This window comes from Natator depressus, chromosome 7, assembly GCF_965152275.1.
Source record: "Natator depressus isolate rNatDep1 chromosome 7, rNatDep2.hap1, whole genome shotgun sequence".
Classification (NCBI taxonomy): Eukaryota; Metazoa; Chordata; order Testudines; family Cheloniidae; genus Natator; species Natator depressus.
In genome coordinates this window covers 122,870,605-122,896,332 of record NC_134240.1, presented here as the reverse complement: position 1 = coordinate 122,896,332, position 25,728 = coordinate 122,870,605, and the positions used below count along the sequence as shown (strand labels likewise).

The 25,728-nt window shown below is 62.2% G+C and overlaps 2 protein-coding genes across 7 annotated transcripts in view; one reads left to right on the top strand and one right to left on the bottom strand.

Moving 5' to 3' along the window:
* Positions 1 to 3,711, bottom strand: part of UBTD1 (ubiquitin domain containing 1) — a 16,840-nt gene extending 13,129 nt beyond the window's left edge. The window contains exons 1-2 of one of the 4 annotated variants that reach the window (XM_074959524.1): positions 3,618 to 3,697; positions 2,334 to 2,488 (exon numbers count right to left, since the gene is read on the bottom strand). Coding sequence is in view for 2 of the 4 variants with exons in the window: in XM_074959522.1 (XP_074815623.1) it covers positions 3,618 to 3,687 (70 nt within the window). In the remaining 2 variants the exon portion in view is untranslated. Of the gene's footprint in view, positions 1 to 1,092; positions 1,197 to 2,333; positions 2,688 to 3,617 lie in introns of those variants that run through there. The other 3 variants (XM_074959522.1, XM_074959525.1, XM_074959523.1) reach the window with 3 other exon arrangements.
* On the top strand, positions 1,858 to 25,728 carry MMS19 (MMS19 homolog, cytosolic iron-sulfur assembly component). Of its 3 annotated transcripts, none has more exons than XM_074959521.1 (31): positions 1,858 to 1,878; positions 9,075 to 9,123; positions 9,976 to 10,076; positions 11,142 to 11,227; positions 11,792 to 11,866; positions 12,448 to 12,517; positions 12,672 to 12,800; positions 12,986 to 13,047; positions 14,200 to 14,286; positions 15,093 to 15,167; positions 15,349 to 15,426; positions 15,723 to 15,861; positions 16,153 to 16,307; positions 16,395 to 16,473; positions 16,824 to 16,949; positions 17,251 to 17,332; positions 18,343 to 18,440; positions 20,133 to 20,273; positions 20,659 to 20,814; positions 21,260 to 21,359; positions 22,391 to 22,493; positions 22,580 to 22,654; positions 22,809 to 22,935; positions 23,047 to 23,147; positions 23,302 to 23,358; positions 23,498 to 23,684; positions 24,346 to 24,428; positions 24,502 to 24,666; positions 24,740 to 24,799; positions 25,228 to 25,328; positions 25,418 to 25,728. In XM_074959521.1, exons 3-31 carry the CDS (start codon positions 10,004 to 10,006, stop codon positions 25,443 to 25,445), a joined length of 2,898 nt encoding a protein of 965 aa, XP_074815622.1. In that variant the 5' UTR covers positions 1,858 to 1,878; positions 9,075 to 9,123; positions 9,976 to 10,003; the 3' UTR covers positions 25,446 to 25,728. The 3 variants fall into 3 exon arrangements, with proteins under 3 accessions (XP_074815622.1, XP_074815619.1, XP_074815620.1); XM_074959518.1 differs by lacking the exon at positions 1,858 to 1,878 and adding an exon at positions 4,432 to 4,530; XM_074959519.1 differs by lacking the exon at positions 1,858 to 1,878 and adding an exon at positions 5,565 to 5,586.

Sequence of the window (25,728 nt, the reverse complement as noted above, 5' to 3'; positions counted from 1 at the left end):
GCTCTGCAGAGGGGATAATTCGGGTATCGTGCCGCGGTGGGGAGTGGCGACCCTGGGGGAAAGGAGGCAGGAGCGCAGCAGGTGGAAGGAGCGGTGGATGGGGCGCTGTTCCCGCAGCGGAGAGACGCTGCGGCATTAGAGCGGCGGCCCTGCTCCGTGCGCCACAGAGAGCCCCATGCCCAGTCCTGCTGTACAGCTGGCACCAGGCAATGAGCTCGCAGGGTGCGCAGAGCAGGGCTAGCGCGCGTGAATCTGCTCAACCTGCCACAAGCTGGGAGAGCCCGGGCACCAATCACCCTCCGAGACCTGCAGCCACCTTGGTACAGCCCCACTGGGCACAGCTCAGAGGCTGGGGAGAAGCAGGCCCTGGGTAAGCAGTTCCCGTCCAGCTGTGAACAACAGCACACTCCCCCGCCCCGAATGAGGCCTCTTCCCCACTGGAGCCTGGACGCTGGCACCAAGCGCCCAGCATGCCCAGCGCCTGCTCAGGAAGGCCGCAGAGCGCACACCATTCGCTGAGGGCTGCTCGGTGCCTGGACCTGGAACCCGCTGGGCTGCCTGGTGTCCAACAGCCACCTCTGGCAGTGGGTTTCCCCCAATGCCCACCTCTGCCGCGCCAGCAGCTATTAGGCAGGTCACAAGGATTTGGAAGCTGGTCAGGTCTGGGGCCCTGGCTGCTGGCATTCTCCTACAGAAAAACCCCTCTGGCTCCAAGCCTGTCTGTGCTCAGGTCCGGGAGCCAGGCTGGGACTCTCCTCTCTGGGAAGGTGCCGCTCACAGTCCCTGCTCCCCACCCCACGACCCCGCTGCCTGTTTCTCCTCTCCTGCTTTCCACAAACAGAGTAGTTATCCCCAGTGCCTGGCAGGGGAGGGCTGTGTGACAGGAAGGGCGCGTGAGTCAGCCCCACAGCCACCCTGCCCCCAGTCCTGGCGAGGCTGGTGCATGGAATGCTTGAAGCCGCTTATCACGGGCGTAATCTGCAGTCACACCGTGCAATCAATACAGCCCTCCCACAGTTCCCAAGTACACCACTAATTAAACATCACAACACCTCTACGGAGAGAGGGACAGGCAAGGATCACTTCACCCACCGCTGATATGCATCCACCTCTGAGGTGCAGCATGGCAGCTGTGTAACAGCAATGGTACAAGAGCTTAGGACACAAAGCAATGCACACCACAGCCAGCTGAAACTGCAGGAGAATGTAGAGACAAAGCAGTTCTTCGGTCAGAATTCAGCCAGCACACTGAGGTTCCCAAAACGCTTCCCAAAAGAATCCCAGGGGATCTTTAAGGCTCATGAGCAGCAGGGGTCTCTTCCACTGAATCATGATCACAACACCCCTTCTCCCAACACTCAGTTTCCCTGCAATTCTCCCATCCAAATGTTGACCAAATCCACCCCTGCTTAGCCCACGATCTGCCAGGGTCTCAGCAGGGGACAGCCCGTCTGCAGGTCTGTGCGGCCGTTTCCTGGGGAAGGGCGGTAGATACTCAGACTTGGGTGGGTATTTGGGTTTGTTGCTAGGTGACTCAGTCTAGTCCACAAGGTTTGCACTTGCACAATCCCGACCACATGTCAACAGGAACTCCTCTGAGAACGCTTCCAATACACAACTCCAGCTGCTCGCTCTCTGGCAGCTCACGGAGAAGGGGGCTTGGAATAGCCCCCACACAAAATTTTAAGGCCCTGAAGTACCAGCAGAAGTGGCCCCTTTTTCCGTCGGTGGATAAAAGAGCTGGGACAGAATCTGCTGTGTTATTTTCAGGAAATGCCAAAGCAGAAAGGACCAGGAGGATCCAGCCAGCCCGGCCTGCCAGCAGAACAGTGGCCCACCCAAGTCCCTACGTCTGTCTCCCGTAGTGGCCAAAGCGAGGTATGGCACGGGGTCCCAGCTGTGCAAGCCTACCCCCCGGGGGGTATTTCTCCCTGTCCCCTGCTCATCGTCAGCCTGTGTCCTGAAGCAGCAGGGTGAAGAGCACTTGGGTTTCATGCTTCCCAGGGTAATTCCTAGGAATGCTTCCCTTTTTCCCTAAGCCCCCCCTCCAAAAGGCTATTCGCACAACGGTCTAGGCCCGAGGGAAGCCAGACAGTCCCAGCTAACCCTGCTCCGCACAGGAAAGGCTCGCCAGACACCAGGTAACATTACACACCCGGGCTGGATCCTGCTCCAGGTGCAAAGAGGACATACGAAGCTCCTGACTCAAACAGGGTACAAAGCACGACCAGTCCGCTGTGGCGTAGGAGGCCACCCCCAGGGCAGGGCAGAATATGGTCTGGCCCTGAATGCACTGCAGGAGCTAGGCAAAGCTCTGGCTGTCTCAGACTTACCCAGCTCTTGTCTCTTTAAGGCCAGCCTCTCGCTAAAGTGCAATCCTCAGTGCGGGACATCTGGCCTCTGCCAACACAGCTCCCTGACACTGGGGGACAGGCCGTCGCGAGCAGCTCTTTTGGAGAGCCCCGTCGTGCCCCCCTCAGCAGTCCCGCTGCAGGGAAGTGACAGGTAGCATCACACCTGACTTGTCCATGGCTGGGGCAGTGAACGCAGTTTCTGGGCATGGCTTGGCTGGCACGGCGCTAGGTGCTGTCACTCTCCCAGCGCTGGCCCACAGAGGCTGCACACGCCTCTTTGACGTGCGTGTGTACATGGATTGTACACGGCCCCATTACACAGGGCAGACTCCTGAGGCTGTCCCGGTACCCTGAGCACCAGCCACACGTGGGAGCTGCCTTACACCCGGCTATGAAGCCCAGAGGCTGGGCTGCTGGGTTTCTCCGGCAGGGCTGGGGGTGGTTTGGGTCCCCGTTGGTCAGACAGCCTCGCCGCACTGACCCCGGGGGACCCAGGCGGAGTAGGGAGCTGCGCCAGCCGGGATCCGCGCCCGGCGGGCGAGGGAGTCGCAAGCCTAAAGTAGGAGCCCAGAGCTCAGGGATGGTGGCTAAGTAGCTGGCCAGGGAGCCGGGCCGGCCGGGGGGGCGGGGGGGGGGCTGTCACGGGAGCCGGGCCGGCCGGGGGGGCGGGGGGGGGGGGCTGTCACGGGAGCCGGGCCGGCCGGGGGGGCGGGGGGGGGGGGGCTGTCACGGGAGCCGGGCCGGCCGGGGGGGCGGGGGGGGGGGGGCTGTCACGGGAGCCGGGCCGGCCGGGGGGGCGGGGGGGGGGGGGCTGTCACGGGAGCCGGGCCGGCCGGGGGGGCGGGGGGGGGGGGGCTGTCACGGGAGCCGGGCCGGCCGGGGGGGCGGGGGGGGGGGCTGTCACGGGAGCCGGGCCGGCCGGGGGGGCGGGGGGGGGGGCTGTCACGGGAGCCGGGCCGGCCGGGGGGGCGGGGGGGGGGGCTGTCACGGGAGCCGGGCCGGCCGGGGGGGCGGGGGGGGGGGCTGTCACGGGAGCCGGGCCGGCCGGGGGGGCGGGGCTGTCACGGGAGCCGGGCCGGCCGGGGGGGCGGGGCTGTCACGGGAGCCGGGCCGGCCGGGGGGGCGGGGGGGGGGGCTGTCACGGGAGCCGGGCCGGCCGGGGGGGCGGGGGGGGGGGGCTGTCACGGGAGCCGGCCGCGCCCCCCAGCCCCCGCCGAGGCCCGGCGCGGGGCTGTCTCCCCGGGGCTCCCCGGCCCCGCTCACCTGCTCGCTTGCGGGGAGGGCGCGGGGCCGGCGGGCGCTCCCCGCGCGGCCGCCCCACGCAGCTGCCCATGGCGGAGGCTCCTGCCGGGGGGGCCGGTGCCCGGGCCGGGCCCTGCAGCCGCTGCCCGCCGGACCCGCACCGGCTCTGCCCGGAGAGGCCGGGGCGCTCCGCCCGCCCGCCCCGGGAGCACGTGACAGCGGCCCGCAGCCCCGCCCCCGTGCTCGGCCGGGCCAATGGGAGCGTGTGGGGGGAGGGGCAGAGTGTGACCACGCCCCCAGGCCGGGCCGGGCCAATGGGAGTGTGTTGGGGGAGGGGCAGAGTGTGACCCCGCCCCAGGCAGGGCCGGGCCAATGGGAGTGTGTGTGGGAGGGCTCAGAGTGTCACCCCGCCCCCAGACCGGGCCGGGCCAATGGGAGTGTGTGTGTGGGAGGGGCAGAGTGTGACCCCGCCCCCGAGCCGCCGGGCCAATGGGAGTGTGGGGGGGAGGGGCAGAGTGTGACCCCGCCTACCAGGGCCTGCTCCAGGCTCGGCACGGGCACGGGCACAGCCTCGGCGGGGGGGGCTGACCTCCTTTACCCCCACCCCCTCCCTGTGGGAGTCACAGGCCCCGCCCTTCATCCGCCCCCCCCGGCACTGAGACCGCCCCTCCGCGCACGCGCACTGGCATTTCCCTGGGCCCGTCCGACCCCGTTTGTCACGTGACAGATTTTGTCCCGCCTGTCCACCGTGACTGGAGGGGGGGGTCGCTCCCTGGCGCGCATGCGCCGGTGTTTGGGCCCCCCCCCCCCTCGCCCAATCCACTGCGCATCATGGCGGCGGCCGGTGCTGGGGGGCTGGGCGGCGCCCTGCGGGGCTGGGTGCGGGACTTCGTGGCCGGGCAGCAGGACGGGCAGGCGGCCGAGGTGGCGGCAGGTACCGGCCGGGCCGGGGCTGGACTGGGCTGGGTGGATGTAGGGGGTGGGGCGGGGCGGGGCGGGGCGGGGCTGGGCTGGGCTGGGCTGGGTGGATTGGGAGCTGGGGGGATGAAGGGGGTGGGGCTGGGGGCAGGGGGAATGTAGGGGGTGGGGATGGGGCTGGGGGCAGGGGGAATGTAGGGGGTGGGGCGGGGCTGGGTGGATTGGGAACTCGGGGGGTTGTGGGGTGGGGCTGGGCTGGGCTGGGGGCAGGGGGGATGTAGGGGGTGGGCCTGGGCTGGGTGGATTGGGAGCTGGGGGGGTGTAGGGGGTGGGGCTGGGGGCAGGGGGGATGTAGGGGGTGGGGCTGGGCTGGGCGGATTGGGAACTCGGGGGGTTGTGGGGTGGGGCTGGGGGCAGGGTGGAAGTGGGGCAGGGCTGGGAGCAGGGGGAATGTGGGGCAGATGGGATAGTGGGTATGCTGGGACTCTGGGTTAGGATGGTCATGGGCACTTGCCTGGGGGAGGGTGGGCAAGATTGGATACAGGAGAACAGTGCTCCAGGAGGCTTGGGTGACCTCTGCATCTTCTGGGGTTTGATGGGGCCCAGTCACTGGCTGCCTTCCCTGTGTGTAGGTTCCCAGCCTTCCCTGGCACCTCTCGTGGCGGGATAGCTCTCTCCTGTGCGGTCTGTCAGGGGTGGGAGGTAACTGTCCCCACTGTACTGCGCACTGGCGAGGCCTCCCCTGCACTGCTGGGTCGAAGCGCGGGCACCGCGGTTTAGGAAAGATGGGGATGAGCGAGAGAGCCCAGAGGACACCAGCAGCAATGATAAAAGGTTTAGAAAACCTGACCTGTGAAGGCTGGTTAATAAAAGGCATGTTTACTTGAGAAAAGACTGAGGGGGAAATCTGATAATAGTCTGTAAGTGTGTTGAGGGCGGTTTTAGAGGACGGCGATCAGTTGTTCTCCATGTGCATCAAGGATAGGACAAGAAGTACTGGGCTTCATCTATAAGGATCATTACGCTCTGGACTAGGCGTCCAAGGCAGGCTGTGGAATCCCCATCACTGGAGGTTTGTAACAACAAGTTGGACAAACACCTGTCAGAGGTGGTCTAGGTTTACTCAGTCCTGCCTCAGCACAGGGGGCTGGACTAAAGGACTTCTTGAGGTCCCTTCCAGTCCCACATTTCTAAGATTCTCTTGACAAGGTTTGTGCTGTTTGGTTTCCCAGAGAACTTGCTGTTCTGTTTGTACCAGTAATTCAGTGACTGTTACATTAAGGGATTCTGCCGCGTCTGGAATTTAGCTTTTAAGGCTACAAGGGTGTGTGGCTGCGTCTTGGCAATGGTTTGGAAAGGAGCTAAGAGAGCAGTAGGCATACATGGTCTGTTTGATCTCATGGAAGCTTAGTGGGGGATTGGGGGTCTGTACAGGGACTGTTGGTTTGTAACATGTTTACCAGTGAGTTGAGGAAAGGGGTGAGCTGGCGAAACTAGCAGATAATGCAGAATGTCATTGGCTAACATGATGGCAAGTGAAATTCACGGTGATGTTTGTTGGAAGGAACAATTTGAACTACCCCCGCGCTATGAAATCCATCACGTGCTCACCTTGAGTACTGTGCTTGTTCTTGGCCACCACGTTTGAAAGGGGATAGAAGAAATGAAAGGATGCAGCAACGATTAGAAGTCTGGAAAGAGAGAATAAAAGGTTGGAACTGTTTAGTCTAGAGTGGAGACAAATCAGCGGAACGTGATGTACACAAACCAATGAATGGTACAGAGAAGGTAAATCACGTACTTCTGTTCCCCCCAGACCTCGTGAGAACAACAACATGGAAAGGCAGCACAAACTGATACATAGAAATACTGTTTTACACAATGGATAATTAACCTTTGGCTCTCACTGCCATACCCCCATACGTTGATGATGCTGAAAGTTTCACAGGTTTACCATAGTTTCTGAAACCGTGCTGAGCACAACTGGACCTTGCCTGTGTTTACGGCTGTACCCGATTCAACCCTATAGCAGAATCCACTGTTGGCACAGTCAACAAAAGGTGTCTTTCACAGGCTAATGCGGTCACTAGGTGAAAATACTCAAGCCTCCGGTCACCCGAGAATTGAGCAAATCTCTAGCCTCAGAACATAGCAGGATGAGCAGGTAGCTTAACCTCACGAAGCGTTAGTAACTTGTCATGGTTAAGTCACACTACCTCAGCCTTTTCCTGTTTATGAGGAAACACTCCTCTCTGTAGGTATTATTTTAAATCTTGCCTTTTCAAGTGCAGAAATTCATTGCTCAGGGTTAGAGTCCTTGGAGGTTCCTGGCCTTTTAGGAGACAGTTTAAGGAAGGAGAATTGACAGTTGAGCCCCTGCATTTTTCCTCCTTGGAGCTTCCGATGCAGCTTCACTGCATCCTAACCCACCCCTGTGCTATTCCATTTCCGCTTGCCCACATGCAGGTCTGGCAGTGCCCTTCAGTGATTGATTGACCTGTGGCACCCCCTGCTATTCTAGTTCTGGGCTCTTCCAGTGCCAGTCAGTTCTGGCCTGCAACCCCCCCCCCCCACTATGCCAGTCCTCCCCCCATAGCTCTGCTGATGCTCCTCAATTACAGACTGTCTTGTGCCGGTTAAGGGCTGGGTGCTCTCCAGCAGCAGGCTGCAGCACAACAGGGGTGCCTACCTCAGTTTCCCCTTTTTTCCACCCATGAAGGGAACATAGTTTCGCACTGTCTGATACAAAACGTGCTTCTGGGCATAATTTGTTCACGTACATCAGTGTAGTAATCCCCAGAAGCCTGGTAGTAAAAACCAGTCTCCAGTTCCCACAATAATCATAGAAAGGTTCAGCAGATTTTCCATTCCCCTCTTCAGGTCTCACCGTCAGGTCATGAACTCGACAGTCAGTAGCAGCCTTTTGTTCCCAGGTCCTTGTGCTGCTGATCCAGGGCCCCACTCTCTGGGTCTCCCTGCCTGAGAGGAACCAGTCTTTCTGTAGCCCTCCCTTGGTCTTCATGCTGAAGGCCCCTCGTCCTGTAGTGTCCCCCCTCCTCCTATGCCTGCTCAGGTAGCTCCACCTCCCCACAACAAACCTCTTGACCCTCTTGCTTCTGGGCTCGGCTTCTCCTGACCAAGCTGGTTGTTCCCCGTTTCCTAGGGGCCAAGCCCCAGGCTCCCACCATCAGAGGTCCCCAGCTTTGGTCAGTTCCTCACCAGCAGCCCCCAGGTAGTTGCTCTCCTTCAGCTCTTTCCCTGGGGCAGCTCTCACCTGCCCCTCCTGCCTCAGGCAGGCTCCTTCTCTCTTGGGCCCAGGTGCCCCCAGTGTTCAGTTGACCAGGAACAGGTGGCCCCCTCCCTCTTAAAGGGGAATTGCGCCCAGGGGATTCTGGCCTCCGTTCTAGCCTCTCCCTTTCACTGTTGTTGTGCTGACCAGCATTTGAAGCCATGTCTCAGCGTTAGCAAGCTGCCTGGTGTGCGAACCTTACAGGTTCCTTCCTCCTCCGTGGGCCCCCAGTACCGGGGAGACAGACTGAACTACTAAACAGTGATGTTAACTGGGCTAGCAGGAGTATTTGCAGGAGGGTGAGAGACACACGAGCTGAGGACCAAAAGCCTGGGAGCGGGACAGAATTGCAACCCAGAGCATGATCAGTGGGCGGCTGCCCTGCCAATCACGTGGGGACAGAGTGTTGATTGTTATGCCTCTCCGCTGTGCTGACAGGGATTCTGCTTTCCCCCTGCCCTGCTTTGTGGGGAGGATGTGGCCCTGGAGTGGGTGGGGGGAGGGCCAGCTAGGAATACCAGATGAGTGTGTGTCAGGTAACCCCCTCGTGCGCCAGTAATTGACAGCACATGCCGAACGCTGTCCAGGACAGCAAATCACATCAGCGGATGACGACAGTAGTGCAATATTAGCTCTTCTCTGGTGCTGTCGCTCCAACGTTCTCAGAGTGTGTTGCGGACACTTAGAGACCTCAGGAGTCCCCTGCTGGTGACTGTTACCCCTGCTTTACTGGTAGGGAAACTGAGGCACGGATAGGTGAAGTGACCTAGCCAAAGCTAGGAATAGAACCTGGGAATCCTGATGCTGTCTCACTCGGGCCATGCTCTAAGCAAAGATGGCACCAAAACACTCTGGATCCCACGGCGGGACTTTTCTGCTGGTGGCAGCCAGCCCCTCGCTCCCATGGCTGGGGACAGGGACTGAAAGGTATTCCACCCCCTTGCCCAGTGAGGCTGCAGAGGGAGCCAGGGGAGGGGCTTCTCGCATGGGAGACCCTCGTGTGGCACCGCGTTGTGCTGCAGCAGGCAATGCAGAGACCTGGGCCCCAGCCCATTGTCTCCTCGGGAGCTGGCGTGTGTACACCAGCCCTGCCAAGCCCCACAATTCCCCGTAATTCCCCCAGTACTTAATGGGGTGCTAGGGAAACACACGGCACCTGTGCTGTCAGCTAGGCCTGCCTCTCCTTCCACAGAGGGGAAGAGCAGCCTGGCCCTGTCTGTCTGAGGGACGCATTGGGCCCTCCGTGGCTCATCATTTGTCTCATTTTCTAGGGGTTAAAGCGGGAAGCTGGACCATCTTGGAGATCGTGGAAGCCCTGGGGTAAGAGGAACCCCATACACCTTCTCCCTCTTCCTCCTCCGGCTCAGGAAAGTCAGGGGCTCAGAGTGGAGCTCCCCTCAGGAGCGGGAGTGTTAGAGGCAGAGGGGGCTTTGTGTCACTCCCCTGGCCTGGAGCTGACACACACAGACACACACACAGACACCTCCCCCCCCCCCCCCCGGTGCACTCTGGCCCTATCGGTACCATGCAGCGCCCCCTCTGGGGATGAGCATTCATGGAGCTTGGGCTGAGTGCCGCCTCCCTTGCCCAGCCCATGCATACCGGATTGCTTCAGGAGAATGAATTCTGGGACCCAAACCAAGCAGGAGTCTCCACCAAGTCTTTGCCTGCCAGGATCCAGAGTAACTGCCCCATGCCCCTATCTCCCACGGGAGTTCACTGCTGGCGTGGGCTGTTGGGTGGGTGTTCTCAAGGAAGCGTCCTTGTCCCAGTGCTGCTGCTCCTCCCCCTCAGTCCCTGTGGCCAGTCGGAACCAAGAGCCATTTCTTTGCCTGGCTCCTGGCTGCGTTTGATAACGGAGAATTGGGGTTTCTCTGTTGTGGATGTATTGGGGGTGGGGGAGGGGCCTCTGGTGTCAACTCCATAGCCCCGGACAGATGACTGAGCGACGTCCCCCCAATCCTCCTCCCTTGTGGGCTGGTGGGGGGCTGTATTACTGAGAGGGGAAGTGACTTTGCCAAGGCCATGCAGCCAGTGTCAGAACTGGGCACAGAGCAGAGTAGTCTTTGCAGCCGGCTCCTGCTCTGACTGCTACTCTCCCCCTCACTTGTGCACACTGAATGGGGGCTCTGCTCACCGCAGCCCTCTCGTCTTTCTCCACCCCACCTTTAGGTCCTGCCTTGAGAACACAGAACCTCGCATGCGTGGGCGAGGCCTCCAGCTGCTGTCCCAGGTCCTGCTCCACTGTCACTCCTTGCTCCAAGAGGAAGAAGGTAGGGGATGTGTCAGCCCCCTTCTCCCTGTGTAACTTCAGCCCTGGACACCGGTGTGGGCATTGGTCTAGTAGCTGGGTGACTTACCATGCGCATGATGTGCCGTAGCGCAGGGGTGCTCAAACTGGGGGTCATGACACCTCAGGGGGTCGCAAGGTTATTTCGTGGGCGTCGCGAGCTGTCAGCTTCCACCCCAAACCCCGCTGGTCTCCAGCATTTATAATAGCGTTAAATATAAAAACGTGTTTTTAATTGAAAGGGGGGTCGCACTCAGAGCCTTGCTGTGTGAACGAGAAGCTGGATATGAGTCAACAGTGTGCCCTTGTTGCCAAGAAGGCCAATGGCATTTTGGGATGTATATGTAGGGGCACTGCCAGCAGATCGAGGGACGTGATCGTTCCCCTCTATTCGACATTGGTGAGGCCTCATCTGGAGTACTGTGTCCAGTTTTGGGCCCCACACTACAGGAAGGATGTGGAGAAATTGGAGGGAGTCCAGTGGAGGGCAACAAAAATGATTAGGGGACTGGAACACATGACTTATGAAGAGAGGCTGAGAGAACTGGGATTGTTTAGTCTGTGGAAGAGAAGAATGAGGGGGGATTTGATAGCTGCCTTCAACTACCTGAAAGGGGGCTCCAAAGAGGATGGCTCTAGACTGTTCTCAGTGGTAGCAGATGACAGAACGAGGAGTAATGGTCTCAAGTTGCAGTGGGGGAGGTTTAGGTTGGATATTAGGAAAAACTTTTTCACTAAGAGGGTGGTGAAACACTGGAATGCGTTACCTAGGGAGGTGGTGGAATCTTCTTCCTTAGAGGTTTTTAAGGCCCGGCTTGACAAAGCCCTGGCTGGGATGATTTAGTTGGGATTGGTCCTGCTTTGAGCAGGGGGTGGGACTAGATGACCTCCTGAGGTCCCTTCCAACCCTGATATTCTATGATTCTAAGTGGCCTGGCAGCTGGCTCTGCTGCCCAGTCCCAGGTGCCATGGCTCTCCGGGAGGTGTGGGCTCAGCCCGCAGAGCTGGGGTTGGGGGTCTAACATGTCGGGTGTTTGTTTCCGTGCAGTGACGCACCTGGTCCTGTTCTGTGAGAACCGGCTAAAGGATCATCACCTTGTGATCCCCGCTGTGCTGCAGGGACTCCACGCGCTGGTGAGCTCGCTTCTCCTGCTGCTGCACCCCCTCTCCGCCCGGCCGGGAGAAGGATTCCAGGGCAGAGCTGGGAACCAGCAACATCTGTCCGTCTGGGGGGGGACATGGGAGTCTGCTAGTCTGTTGACGCCTGCTGTGGCCTGTCGGATACTTCCGAAGAAGCTGAAACCACCTCTAATGCATGTGAACGATGCTCGGGGGGGGACGGGGGACGACACAGATGCCTTCCTGACCCTGTGGGGGGGCAGGGACAGCTTAGACCCTGAAGCATGAGGTTGGATCACCCTTATTACGTGTTAATGGCCATGGACTAGCTCCTCCCCAGGAGCGGGTGGGTCCCTCTGGCGCAGGATTTGGCTGGGCAGAGGTGATTAAATCGTTAGTGTGATTAGCCTATGGGCTCCCTGACATTAGGCTGTGCAGAGCGTGAGGGTACAGCTGGTAAATCCTGTCCTGTATGTTGGGGGGGATAGCATGGGGGCATCCCACTCTGCTGCAGATCACCTTCCGGTGGTGGCTGGCAGCTCTGCGCTGTACCTTACTTTTCTCTCCCTATGTCCCCAGAGCATGTGCGAGGTGCTGGCCCCAGGCCTGGCTGTGTCCGTGCTCAAAGCCATCTTCCAGGAGGTGCATGTTCAGGTGAGCGGCCAGAGCCCGTCTGTCACACCCCTTCGCGGGCCCTTCCCAGCTGCTGTCCGCGCCCCATGGGCCAGGGTAATGTGTCGCGTGCATGGTCTGGTGAGTCAGGCTGCACAAGTGCCTCTCGGCTACAAGCAGAGCTCCTGTGTCCCTCCTGCATGGCGGTGTAGAGCGAGCCATGCCCGGAGGAGGGCAGCGCTGGTCCCTGGGGACTCCCTGCTGGCTGGCTGTTCTGGAGCCAGCTGCCTCCTGGGGAGTGATTGGAAAAGTCTCAGCGAGCAGAGCCTTGGGTCCCATCTGGCCAGGACGGGATTGGGCCCTTCAGGCTGTTCTGCAGGCCAGGGTTAGACCTCCAAGCAACGGGGATTCCACCTGTTCTGGGAGATGACCGCCCAGCCTAACCTCCTTGTTTAATGCCCTCGCACTCCTCCTGCTCGCACCCCTGTGTGCCACACTAACTTCCCTCCCCCGGGGGCGCGCGTCCCTTCACCCAGCAGCACCGGGTGTCATAGTCCCTCCAGCCCCAAGTCAGCTCTGGATCACACGTGTGTTCTCCTAACTCCTCCACCCTTCCCCTCCAGTCCCTGCCACAGCTGGATCGCCACACGGTCTACAGCATCATCACCAACTTCATGCGCACCAGAGAGGAAGGTGAGGCAGGGAGACAACCCACTGGAAGTGGGGAGGATGGGTGCTGTGGCCTGGCTGAGGGCATGGGGGACCCGCTGGCAGCGCCCTGTGGCGGCCCAGCGGCTGGGCTGTGGGGACCCTGGGCCATTGCTGTGCATTCTCCTTCCCTCTGCAGAGCTGAAGGGCCTGGGCGCCGACTTCACTTTCGGCTTCATCCAGGTGATGGACGGGGAGAAGGACCCTCGCAATCTGCTGGTTGCCTTCCAGATCGTCCGCGACCTCATCCTCAAGGACTATGTGCTGGGTGAGCGCCTGGTAGCCCTGCCGCCCTCGGCGCTGTTGGCGGGACCTGCCTCCTGGGCAGCCACCACCCTCGGAGGCCCCTGTGATCCTGAGCTGCCTTGGGCTGGCTCCAGAGCTACTTGATCCTGGCCTGGTCTCCTGTGGGGCTGGCCCTGGGGCTGAGCCATCTCTGCTCTCTCCCCGCAGGTCCCTTCGTGGAGGAACTCTTTGAAGTGACGTCCTGCTACTTCCCCATTGATTTTACTCCTGTGAGTGAGTCTCTCCTCCCCATACCTTCTGCGTTGCCTGTCAGCGCGCTCCCATGGGGCCAGGGCTGGGGGTAAGCGGGGCAAGGTGAGAACCGAGGCTCATGAGTGTCCCATTGTGGGTCTCGGTGTCCTAGGCAGTGTGCATGAGGCCAGGTTCGTTTGACTGGTATTGCTGGTCTCTGGTCCCTTTGTTTCCTATCTTTTAAACAGTTACCAATCCATGAGAGGATCATGGATTTTATCCCATGACAGGTTTCAGAGTAGCAGCCGTGTTAGTCTCTATCCGTAAAAAGAAAAGGAGGACTTGTGGCACCTTAGTCTCTAAGGTGCCACAAGTCCTCTGTTTCTTTTTATCCCATGACAGTTTACTTTACTTAACAGCCTTTGGTGAGGGTCCTTGTCAAAGACTTTCTGAAAGTCCAGGTACACTATATCCACTGGATCCCCCTTGTCCACATGCTTGTTGACATTCTCAGAAAATTCTAGTAGATTGGTGAGGCATTTTCCCTTTGCAAAAACCATGTTGACGCTTCCCCCAACAAATCATGTTCATCTCTGTCTGGTAATTCTGTTCTTGACTCTACTTTCAGCCAGTTTCCCTGGTACTGAAGTCAGCCTCACCGGCCTGTCATTGGCAGGATCGGCTCTGGAGCCTTTTTAAAAAAATGGGTGTCCCATTAGCTGTCCGCCAGTCACCTGGTCCAGAGGCTGATTGAAGCGATCGCTTAGGTTACACACCACAATTAATAATTCTGCAATTTCACATCTGAGTTCCTTCAGAACCCTTGGGTGAATCCCATCTGGTCCTGGGGACATATTGCTGTTTATCAGTTTGTTCCAAACCCTCCTCTAATGACCCCTCAATCTGGGACAGTTCCTCAGATTGTCACCTAAAAAGACTGGCTCAGGTGTGGGATTCTTTGCATCGGTCTTCACGGCTGAGGGTGCGAGGGAGAAACTCGTCAGAGTCTATGCTCCTTTCTGGTTTCCTCAGTAGGGTTTGATTTGCAGGGTTTAAAAGATGCCTTTTTCTCTCTAATGGCCTCTCTTACTCTGTGGTTCTGCCCTGGTGGCATGTTTTGCTGCTCGTTCTGTTCTGTTCTTTGGGGGATTTGTCTGACGGGCTTCCTGCTCTTTGTGCTTCTGTTCCAGCCCCCCAACGACCCGCATTGCATTCAGAGAGAGGACCTGATTGTGAGCCTCCGGGCCGTGCTGGCCTCCACACCCCAGTTTGCCGAGGTACGATGCCCCTGGGGTGGGGAGCAGCAGCTACACCAAGGAGCATCGCCCTTCTGAGGTGGAGGGAGGGCGGGCTGGTGTTTCTGTGCCCTGGGCTCTGGGTTGTAGTGCGGAAGAGGACCGGATGTGCTGGTCTGGGTGCTGGCCCCTCTCCAGAGCAGCGGGCAGCACCTCTGAGGAGAGCCGGCTCCCTGCATGGGCACTGTGGTGGGAGGAGGGAATTCACAGATCCCAGGGCCATTGTGATAGTCTGGTCTGACCCCCTGTCTGCCAGGCTGGAGACCTGCCCTGAAATAATCCCTAGGGCCGGTTCCTTAGACAAACATCCCAGCTTGATTTAAACTTGGCACGTGCCAGAGAATCCATCTGCCCCTGGGGGCATGGTCCCCTTGGTTGGTGACCCTCCCTGTCACAAATGTATGCCACCGTTTGCGTGTGGGTGGCTGGGCCCCAGAGCGAGGACCGGCCAGGCTGGCTCTGGGCTGCTGGGCACTGATGCCAAGCGCGGTGGGCAAAGACCTGTTCTGGGGAAGCAGTGCTAGGTCTCAGTGTTCTGATGGAGGATGGCAGCTGATGGGCTGGGCCTCCCCTGGAAAGGGCTGCAAGCCCTAGCAGGTTCCCCTGTGTCCCCTGCCCTGCGAGCTCAGGATGGCTGCCGGCAGCCGTGCTTTGGGGAAGGCTCTGCACTCGCAGCCCTGCCTCCGTCTGGGGACGGGGGAGTTCCAGGTCCTAGGCGGGGAGCTGGCGGTGTGGGCTCAGGTGCTGGGCTGGGTCCAGGGAGCCTAACCACCTCTCTCTCGCCGCAGTTCCTGCTGCCGCTGCTAATCGAGAAGATGGACTCGGAGATGCAGAGCGCCAAGCTGGACTCCCTGCAGACCCTGGTACGGGGAACAGGCTGGAGCACCGGGTCTCTTCTCTTTGGCCCTAATGTGGTTGTTCCTGCAGCCCTGCCCACAGCCAGCCTGGCAGGCTGAGCCCTCTGACAGGCGGGGGATGTCCCTGCTCTCTGGCCCCCTCCCTTGCTGGCTCTTCCCTAATGTCTGTCCTGGCTCCCTCCTGCAGGGCGCCTGCTGTACCATCTACGGGCAGAAGGAGCTGCAGGAATTTCTCCCCAGCCTCTGGTCATCCCTGCGCAGGGAGGTGAGTGCAGCTGGGCCCCAGGAGTGCATCTGGGGGCAGGAGGCTCCCTGCTGGGAAGACGAGTCTTCTGCATCTCCGCAGGAGAGCCCCAGAGCACTGCAGTCGGCCCTGGCTGAGCCCTGGCAGCCCTGCCCAGAACACGAGGGTTGGGGGGAACCAGGGCAAAGCCCAGACCCCATCGGGGCTTTTGGGGAGTGCATTTGGGGCGGGGCCCTGTGCTCCGTTTCCAGAGCTAGTGGGAGTGGGGTCCGTCTCCCTCTGGCTGGCATCTGAGCACGCCTGACTTCCTCCCGCAGGTGTTCCAGACGGCCAGCGAGAAGGTCGAGGCGGAGGCTCTGGCTGCGCTGCACAGCCTGGCTGCCTGTCTGTCCCGCTCCGTGCTCAGCTCGGACACTGAGGACCTGCTAGACTCCTTCCTGAGCGGCATCCTGCAAGGTACCTCCTGGAGGGGCCCTGCACGGCGCCCACGCCTGGCTCTAGGGCCTGCATGCACTGAGTGTCCCCTCCCGGCTCTCCCCACTGCCCCTCGGAATCCTGTTCCCCCTCTGCGGGCCCCGAGCGGGACAGGCCTGGGGAACTGCCAGGGTCGCACCCTTCCCTGCAGAGGGTTGGCATGGCAGGGGCGCCCGTGGGCTCCGGGTGGAGGAGAGTCCTGGAGCTGGGTGAGCGGAGAGCAGCAGCGTGGCCTGGGGCTCCTGGGGGCGTAGCTGACGCCTGCTCTCTCAGACTGCAGACACCATCTGTGCGAGCCTGATATGAAGCTGGTGTGGCCGAGCGCCAAGCTCCTGCAGGCAGCGGCGGGCGCCTCCTTCCGAGCCGGCCACCGGATCACCAGCAGCGTCGTGCCCCTGCTGCTGGAGCAGTACCACCAACACCCGCAGGTGAGGGGCGCCCGCCAGTCTGCCCTGGTGCCGGGACACTGCACGGGACCCAGCTCTGACCAGGGCTGTGCCTTTGCTCCCTTGTAGAACAGCCAGCGGAGGACAATCCTGGAGATGCTTCTGGGCTTCTTGGAGCTGCAGCAGAAGTGGGGGCATGAGGATGAAGGTGAGGCTGTTAACTCCCCCACCCCCCCAGCATGGGGGGGCCATTACCTGCTTCCGAGGTGCCCCCGACGGTCCGGACTGGTCCTAGGTGCTGCCCGTTGCCCTGAGCTCGGCAGGGATGGGCTGTTCATGTTTTAAACTGACCTGCAGATGAACCAGCTGCTGCGTCCCACCGCAGAGGTCGCTGCACTCCTGTGGTGGGTGAGGTGTGCTGGTGTGAAATCTGCGCAGCCCTCGGGCCGGATGGTGCCTGGGCCGGAGGCTATGTCCCACCACTCCCCTGGTTCCTGCGGGGTGGCCGGGCTAAAATTTGTGCCCACAGGGCCCTGACGCTGTCTGTCTGTCCCCTAGAGGAGAGCGCCCTGCTGTGTTCCCGAGCCCCGCTCTGCTCCGTGCTGTTCTCGGCGCTGACGGACCCCAGCGTGCAGCTGCAGTTGGTGGGGATCCAAGCCCTGACCGTCCTGGGCACACTGCCAGGTTGGTGTCTCCCCGGGGCGGGGGCGCTGGTGGTGGCAGCTCGGGTGGGGGAGGCTGTCTGGTTATGGGCTGGTGTCAGTCCCTTGCAGGGCGCTGACCATAGCGGGTGCTCTGGGGCTCTGTTCCCCTCCTGCTGGGCTGTCCCGTGGCCCTGCCAGTGCTGTGCTGGGGCAGCACCTGGGGGCACTAGATGGTGCTGCAGGCCGTGGGGGCGGGTCCTAGCCTGGTGCCCGCTGGGCAGTGCTCTGGGCACTGGGCCTGACGTCGAGCTGCGGGAGCTCAGCCGTGTCTCTCGTTTCAGGGCTCCTGGCTCCCTCCGACGTGCAGCTGGTCGTGGATCACCTGACCCAGCTCATCTTGCATGCGGACGATTCCCAGAGCTGGTGAGTGGCTGTGCGGGTCCCCGGCCTATGGGTAGGCCTGTTGTCACGGAGTCCCCGGGCGATGCTCTGGAGCTGCTCCCTACGAAGCCAGGCAGGACTCCGGTGAGGTCTCCTCTCTGGGAGCAGCCTGTCTGCAGGACACACAGCTCACCCAGCTTCCACCTTCCTGGGTCTGACCGCGGAGCATTCAGCATCGTCTGCCCCTCCGTGCGCTTCCCACCGCGAGTCTGCCCAGGCAGGGTCCTGGGGAAGCCAGAGGGTCCTGCCCCCCAACTTTGCAGTCAGACGTGACTCTCAGCCAGCCAGTAAAACAGAGGCTTTAGACGACAGGGACATGGTCTAACACAGAGCTTGTAGGTGCAGAGAACAGGACCCCTCAGCCGGGTCCATTTTGGGGGGCAGTGAGCCAGACAACCCCATCTGCACTTCACTCCTCGTCCCCAGCCAGCCCCAAACTGAAACTCTCTCCCACCCCTCCCCCTCTGGGCTTTTTCCCTTTCCCCGGATTCCTTTGTTCTCCAACCCTTTAGCTCTCACCTTGCAGGGGGGAAGGGCCAGGCCATCAGCGGCCAGGAGACAGAGTGTCGGCCATTTATGTACCCTGGCCCTTTGCTCTGCAGCAATTACACCCCCTTATCCCACCACCTGGAGACTTAAGAAATGCCTAGGGGAAACTGAGGCACCCCTACAGTATTCAGAGAAAACATTAAGAACAGTCCCGCTTCGTCACACCTGGCTAGAACAAACCCAGGTCGCCTGTGGCGGCCTGGGACCCCACTGGGCTCTTGGGGTCCTGGGTGCCCTGCACCCCAAGAACCATACCGGGGCCTGCCGTGGGAATGGAGGAGTGACCAGGGGTTGGGGCAAAGCCACCAGCTCCCCTGTTGAGGGGCTGCGAACCCAGCCTGTCTCCCCTGTGCTCCGAGCCCTTTGCCTGTGGCTTGTGTGGCCATGTGGGACCCTGCCGGCCCCACCCGGCAGCTCTCACCTCTTCTTTTTCTCCCCCGCAGCATGGCCGCAATGGAAGCGGCAGGATCTCTGGCCCCCATCTACCCAGGGGCCTTCACGGGGCGCATGGCGCAGAGGCTCGCAGAGGAGTTGCAGTCAGGTACTGGGGCCTGGCTGGTGTGGGAGGGAGGCAACTCTCCACCTGGGGGAAGGTCCCATCACCTCCACCCTGGGAGAGGCTGGGACCCCTGTTCTCTCCCCCCCCCCCGGTCACTGCAGTGCCCATGCCATGCTGTACAGAGCCGTGCCCCCCTCACTGGCACCCCGCTTCTCTCTCCCCCGTCACTGCAGTGCCCGTGCCATGCTGTACGGAGCCGTGCCCCCCTCACTGGGACCCCCCCTCACTCCCCTGTTATTGCCGTGCCCGTGCTATGCCCAGCTCCTAGATGGAGGTGCTATAAAGTGGGTGCATAATTGGCTGAAAAACCGTTCCCAGAGAGGAGTTATCAGTGGTTCACAGTCAAGCTGGAAGGGCATCACGAGTGGGGTCCCGCAGGGATCGGTTCTGGGTCTGGTTCTGTTCAATATCTTCATCAACGATTTAGATAATGGCATAGAGAGTATTGAGGATGATACCAAGCTGAGAGGGGCAGCAAGTGCTTCGGAGGACAGGATTAAAATTCAAAATGATCTGGACAAACTGGAGAAATGGTCTGAAGTAAACAGAATGAAATTCAATAAGGACAAATGCAAAGTACTCCATGTAGGAAGGAACAATCAGTGGCACACATACAAAATGGGAAATGACTGCCTAGGAAGGAGTACTGCGGAAAGAGATCTGGGGTCATAGTGGATCACAAGCTAAATATGAGTCAACAGTGTAACGCTGTTGCAAAAAAAAGCGAACATCACTCTGGGCTGTCTTAGCAGGAGTGTTGTAAGCAAGACACGAAAATTAATTTTTCTGCTCTACTCTGTGTTGATTAGGCCCCAACTGGAGTCTTGTGTCCAGTTCTGGGCACCACATTTCAGGAAAGATGTGAACAAATTGGAGAGAGTCCAGAGGAGAACAACACAAATGATGGAAGGTCTAGAAAACATGACCTATGAGGGAAGATTGAAAAAACTGGGTTTGTTTAGTCTGGAGAAGAGAAGACTGAGAGGGGACATGAGAACAGTCTCAAGTACATAAAAGGTTGTTACAAGGAGGAGGGAGAAGAATTGTTGTTCTTGACCTCTGAGGACAGGACAAGACGCAATGGGCTTAAATTGCAGCCAGGGCGGTTTAGGTTGGACATTAGGAAAACTTCCTGTCAGGGTGGTTAAGCCCTGGAATAAGTTGCCCAGGGGGGTTGTGGAATCTCCATCACTGGAGATTTTGAAGAGCAAGTTAGGAAACACCTGTCAGGGATGGTCTAGATAATACTCAGTCCTGCCATGAGTGCAGGGGCTGGACTAGACGACCTCTCGAGGTCCCTTCCACTCCTTCGATTCTCTGATTCTAAGCTATACAGAGCCGTGCCCCCCTCTCGCTGGGACTCCCCTCCCTCCTGTCACTGCCGTGTTCACAGGGGCCCTTCTGCTGCGGCCTGGCCCTGGTCTTCAGTGCAGAACTGGCTCCCTGATGGCCGCGCCATGGCAGCATTGCCCAGTTTGGGGAGTGCATCCCAGCTCCTAGGGCCGGGCTGGGCCTGGCTCTGGCGGTGCTCAAAGGGGCTGGGCTCTAAGGGTGGATCCCAGCTGGGGAGTCGAGGCTGTGCCCGGTCTCCATTCTCTCTGCTCCCCCACCACCGCTGTCATCCGGAGCCACCTGCCTGTGCCCTGGGTCTCATCCATGTGCTGCTTCTTTCAGAGCGGGAGGAGGAGGGCAGGCAATCCCCGCACTCCCTGCGGGCCCGCTGCCTGCAGGCACTGGCAGCAGTGTCCACACACCCCAGGATAGTGCGAGAGACGGTTCCTATCCTGCTGCAGTGTCTGCAGCAGGTGCCGAAAGGTAAAGCCACCTGGGAATCCTGCCGGAGCCTTTGCGGGTTCCCGAGGGGGCTGGCAGGGGCATCCGCAGAGATCTGTGTGCGTGGGCTGGAGTCCAGGGCTGGGCTATCAGGGGGCTGCGGGTTGGGGTTGAGGGGTGTCAGCAGAGCCTCGGGGGAGGGGAGGTGCCCAGGGCTGGGCTACCAGGAAGCTGCGGGTCGGGGTTGAGGAGCATTAGCAGAGCGGGTACCTTGCCAGTGCCTCATGGGCTGGAGCTTCGAGCTGGCCCAGGGGCACTTCATAAATTGTCCGTGTGCTGCTTGGCATCTGCCACCTCCTGAGCCCCTGCAGGGGGGAGCGCTGGCGCTGTGTGCCGGCGGGGGTGTTCATGGGACTCTGCCCTGCAGGGAACGTGCCAGTGGGGGCCTGCGACCTGGTGGCCGTGTGCCAGAGCCTGCAGCGGGTGGCGGTGCGGTGCCAGCGGGATGCCGAGAGCTGCTGGTACTACCACCGGACTGTGGTGCCCTGCCTGCTCGCTCTGGCGGTGCAGGCCGCCATGCAAGGTGAGGCCCAAGCTCGGGCATGGAAGGGGACAGTCTGGGTCTTGCTGCCTCGTTGGGGTCAGACCAGGGGCTTCTGGCTGGAGAGCAGCCACAGGGCGCCCTGGACGGATGCTGTCCCTGTGGCTGGGCAGCCCAATAGGCCGGCCGGGCAGCCCAATAGGCCGGCCCGGCTGCCCTGCCAGGCATGGCGCCCAGGGGAGGCGCTGTCACAGCCTGGAGCGCCAAAGGGAAGGTCTCCCCTCCCTGCTGGTCCCCTTGGTGGCAGGGCCCGGCCCCTGCTGGTGAGAGGACCTGCAGTGGCCACGCCAGCCTTGTAGCCCTTCTCCTAACTCTGCTAGTGCCCGGGAGCACTCTGGGGGTGCCTGAGCCGGAGCTGCGGCAGGTCCCCCCACGGGTGGGCTGCAGGCAGGCTCTGACCTGGCCCTTTCCTCGCTGCTGGCTGCAGAGAATACCCATTCGCCACTGGGGAAGCTGCTGCTGGAGGAGGATGTCTTGACTGCCATGGTGCCCGTCATCAGTGCGGCCAGCGCCCACCTGTGCCCTGAGTGAGTAACACCAGCACCCCAGGGCAGGCCACTGGGGCTCTGAATGGGTTGCCCTGGGGCCACGTCACGGAGCCACAGGGGCGGTGCTATGGCCCCAGCTTGGGCGGAGCCCTTCAGTGTGCCTGACCCCCTGGATAAACCTCCCGGCTTCCCCACCTCCTTAGCCTGGACCCCAGCCCTGCAGCCCCCCTGAGCTCCGGGCAGCGGGTCCAGCTGGGAGAGCCCCCGAGGGAGGTTTGTGCATTAGCCCCTGAAGGTTGCCCCTCGGCCAGCGTTCACAGCGACTTCCCCAGCGCTGTCGGACAGTCGGGTTTGTTCGGTAACTGGCCACGACCCAGGCTGGCGGTCGGGTCTCCCAGAGAACTGAAGGTTACAGCACGGCTCATTCTGGGGAGCCCAGAGCCCGGCCAGGCTGTAGGGAGCCCCTGGGTTCCAGCTCTGTCAGGCTCTGACCCCCTTGGTCCAACTCCTGGTGAGAGCCCCAACTTCTTCCAGCAGCCCCCTCTGAGCCCCCCACCCCCTTCCCAGCCCTTTGATCTCCAGCGGGGGTGTGGCTCAGCCTCCCTGCGCAGAGGCGGGGAGATCTCTGTCCCCTGGGGTACTGGGTGTCAGTGTCCTGGGGACTGGATTTGCCGTCGGCATCTCAAATCTCCACTGATCTGGGACCAGGCACAGACCGCCAGGCGACGCCCCACCCTTGTCTCAGCCTGTCCTGAGAGGAAAGAGTCCTATCCCACGCACGGGGGAACAGTGCAGGGGAAACTGAGGCATGTCAGACTCATAAAATATTACAAAAATTTTCCACTTTGTCCCATCACATGCCCGTCCTGCTGCTCAGCCCCCGGCTCTGTCCCTTGGGGAGGCAGGGCTGAGCGAAGAGGGGCTGTTCCCTTGCCGTGGGGGGCGCTGTGACTCTGGGTGGAAGTGCTGTTCTCCTGACCTGCCTGGCCACTGCTGCTCCGAGCTCTCTCCAGGGCAGCACATCCCAGCATCTCTGAGGCTCCTGCTTGTCTCCTCCCCCCCCCCCGCAGGCTGGCTGCCCAGAGCGTCTCGCAGGTGGTGCCCCTCTTCCTGGACGGGGAGGTCTCCTTCCTGCCTCAGGACAGCTTTCCCTGCCCCTTCCAGCCCTTCCAGGTGAGTGGGGGTGCAGGGAGGGGCTGGGGCTGCGGGGGGCTGGGGCGCGGGCAGTTGGTGACACTGGCGCTGCTCTTCCCTTGCAGGGCGGGCAGCACATGGCAGCACAGAGACGCCTCGTCGCCCTGCTCATGGCCTTCGTCTGCTCCTTGCCCAGGAACGTAAGTCGGGGGATGGGCCCTCACCTGGATTCACGGGCCTGGAGGGCCAGGGTGAACCGGGGGCAGTGTGGATGTGGCGTGGGCAGCGCCCCCGGGATTGGCAGCTCTGGGGTTTGAGTGCCCAGCGTCCATACTGGGTTCTGGTCTCTTCCAGGTGCCGATTCCCCAGCAGGACAGGCTGCTGCAGGAGCTGCTGGCTCTGAGCTGCTCCTGCCACTGCCCCTTCACGGCCACCGCGGCTGCTAAGTGCTTCGCGGGGCTGGTGAACAAGTCCCCGGCAGGTAAGAGGGTGGGGCAGGCGCTGACCAGTCTCCACTCCGCTGGGCCAGCCTCAGGGGCACTCGGCCTGGGCGCTGCAGGACTCCATCCCTCTGTCCCGTCTGTCCCCCCAGGGCAGCAGCTGGACCAGCTCTTGGAGACAGCAGTGAACAGGATGGAGGCCGGCCTTGCCGAGGGCCCGCTCAGAACCCAGGCCCTCGCCCTGCTCCTCTGGGTAAGGACAGCAGCCTGGGCTCTCCGGGGCCAGCTGGCTGTGCCCGCCCGGCTCTCCGGGGCCAGCTGGCTGTGCCCGCCCGGCTCTCCGGGGCCAGCTGGCTGTGCCCGCCCGGCTCTCCGGGGCCAGCTGACTGTTCTTTCTGCCCCTGCAGGTGACCAAAGCCCTGGTGCTGCGCTACCATCCGCTGAGCTCCCGCCTGACAGACAAGGTGAGCGGCCAGCCCCCCCGTGAGACGATGCGCGGGGAGGCCCTGGGGACCCTGCACCTCTCCTTAGGCCTGGGAGAGGCCCTGCCAGCCCGGGGCGCCTGCCCTCACTCAGCCTCACGGTTCCTCTCTCCCCCTGCAGTTGCTGGGCCTCCTGGGCGACGCTGAGCTGGGCCCCGCGGTGGCCGACGGCTTCTCCCTGCTCATGGCCGACTCCCCGGACGTGCTGCACAAGGGGTGTCACGCCGACGTGCGCATCATGTTCCGGCAGCGCTTCTTCACCGACAACGTGCCCAAGCTGGTCCAGGGCTTCCATGCCGCCGGCCCCGGTGAGCCCGCCGGCCCCCCCGCCCCAGGTCGCTCCCACCCCCTGGGCTGCCCCCTGCCGCCAGCCCCCCCGCTCCTGGGTCGCTCCCACCCCCTGGGCTGCCCCCTGCCCCTCCCGCCCCTGGGTCGCTCCCACCCCCCGGGTCGCTCCCACCCCCTGGGCTGCCCCCTGCCGCCTGCCCCTCCCGCCCCTGGGTCGCTCCCACCCCCCGGGCTGCCCCCTCCTGCCCCTGGGTCGCTCCCACCCCCTGGGCTGCCCCCTCCCACCCCCTGGGCTGCCGCCTGCCCCTCCCGCCCCCTGGGTCGCTCCCGCCCCCTGGGCCGCCCCTGCTGCCTGCCCCTTCTGCCCCCTGGGCCGCCCCTGCTGCTTGCCCCTTCTGCCCCCTGGGTCGATCCCACCACCTGGGTCGCCGCTGCCCCCCGCTGCCTGGGTCCCTCCCACCGCCTGGGTCCCACTGCCTGGGCCCCTCCTGCCCGTCTGGGTCACTCCCACCTCCCAGGCTACCCCCCGCCCCTGTGGGCTCCCAGCTCCTGGGCGTGAGTGGTGGGGATCAGCCCCCAGTGTCTGCCAGGCCCCCAGCTCTGGGGGGTGCTTTCCCCTTCGTGTGTGCCTGGCCCCTCCCAGGAACGGGGCTGTGATCTGCTTCCCTCTGCTCTCCCCAGGCGTGAAGGCGAATTACCTGAAGGGCCTGTCCCACGTGCTGAACCACCTGCCCAGGCCGGTGCTGGTGACGGAGCTGCCCACGGTGAGTGCTGGGCTGGCAGGGCAGGGCCGAGGGTGCCGAGCCGACAGATCGCTCACAGCCTGTGTCCCCCCAGCTGCTGTCTCTGCTGCTCGAGGCCTTATCCTGCCCGGACCGCGTGGTGCAGCTCTCCACCCTCAGCTGCCTGCAGCCCCTGCTGCGGGAGGCGCCGCATGTCATGAGCCTGCACGTCGACACCTTGGTCACCAAGTTCCTGGGCCTGACCTCGAGCCCCGCCATGGTGCGTGCCCTGCCCCTCTCCCTTCCCCGCCCCGCTGCCGCCCACGCTCACCCCAGCTCGCTCTCTCTTCCAGGCCATCCGCATCGCTGCACTGCAGTGTGTCCATGCGCTCACCAGCCTGCCCATCCCCGTGGTAAGTGCCCGCTCCCAGCAGCCTGCCCGCGCAGGCCTGGCCACCTTCCTTGGGAGACAGGAGCGGCTCAGCGAGGTCGGACACGGTCTGGCCTCGCTGGGGTAAGGCGAGTGCCAGGGACCACGGCCAAGGGCCAGGCAGACCATGGGTAAGATAGAGCCTGGTGCCCAGGGTGGGGTCCCCCGCAGCGGAAGGGGTGAACCCCAGGGGGAAGGAGGGGCTGCGGGGTCTGGAGCGGGCTGAGCACTGCTCTGTAGTGCCCCCGGGGGTGTGGAGGCTCACCAGGGCAGTTCAGACGTCCCCTGTGGGGAACCTGGGGCTGCCAGCCAAGCACAGGCTGGCCGTCCCCTGCACACCGGCGCCGGCCCCGTGCCCCTCGCTGCAGGGCGCACAGTGCCCCCGCTGACGGGCAGCGCTCTCCCCTCCAGCTGCTCCCGTACAAGCCGCGTGTGATCCGGGCCCTGGCCAGACCCTTGGACGACCTGAAGCGGCTGGTGCGGAAGGAGGCGGTGGTGGCCCGTGGGGAATGGTGAGTGCCGGGGGGGCGGGGGGGCGGCAGGGGGCTCCCGGGACAGCCTGGAGCCCACCCCGACCATGCTGCCTGTTCTGTGTCTGCAGGTTCCTGCTGGGGAGCCCAGGCAGGTGAGGCCCTGCCTGCACGAGCTCCTGCACTGACTGACAATCGAACCAGGACCCACTCACCAGCCAAGCCCTTCAGCCGCTGCCCTGGACCAAGCCTCCCAGAGCGGGAAGGGAAGGGCGGCCGGAGGCCAGCCTGCTCCAAGCACAACGGCGGAGCTGCGGGGCGGCCCTGCTCCTGCTGGCTGCAGTGCTGGAGGGAAGGCAGGCGCCTGGCTCCCGGCCGTGCACATTCATAGGCAGCGCATGGAATCCATGGGCCAGACGAATAAACACACGTTTTGCTAATG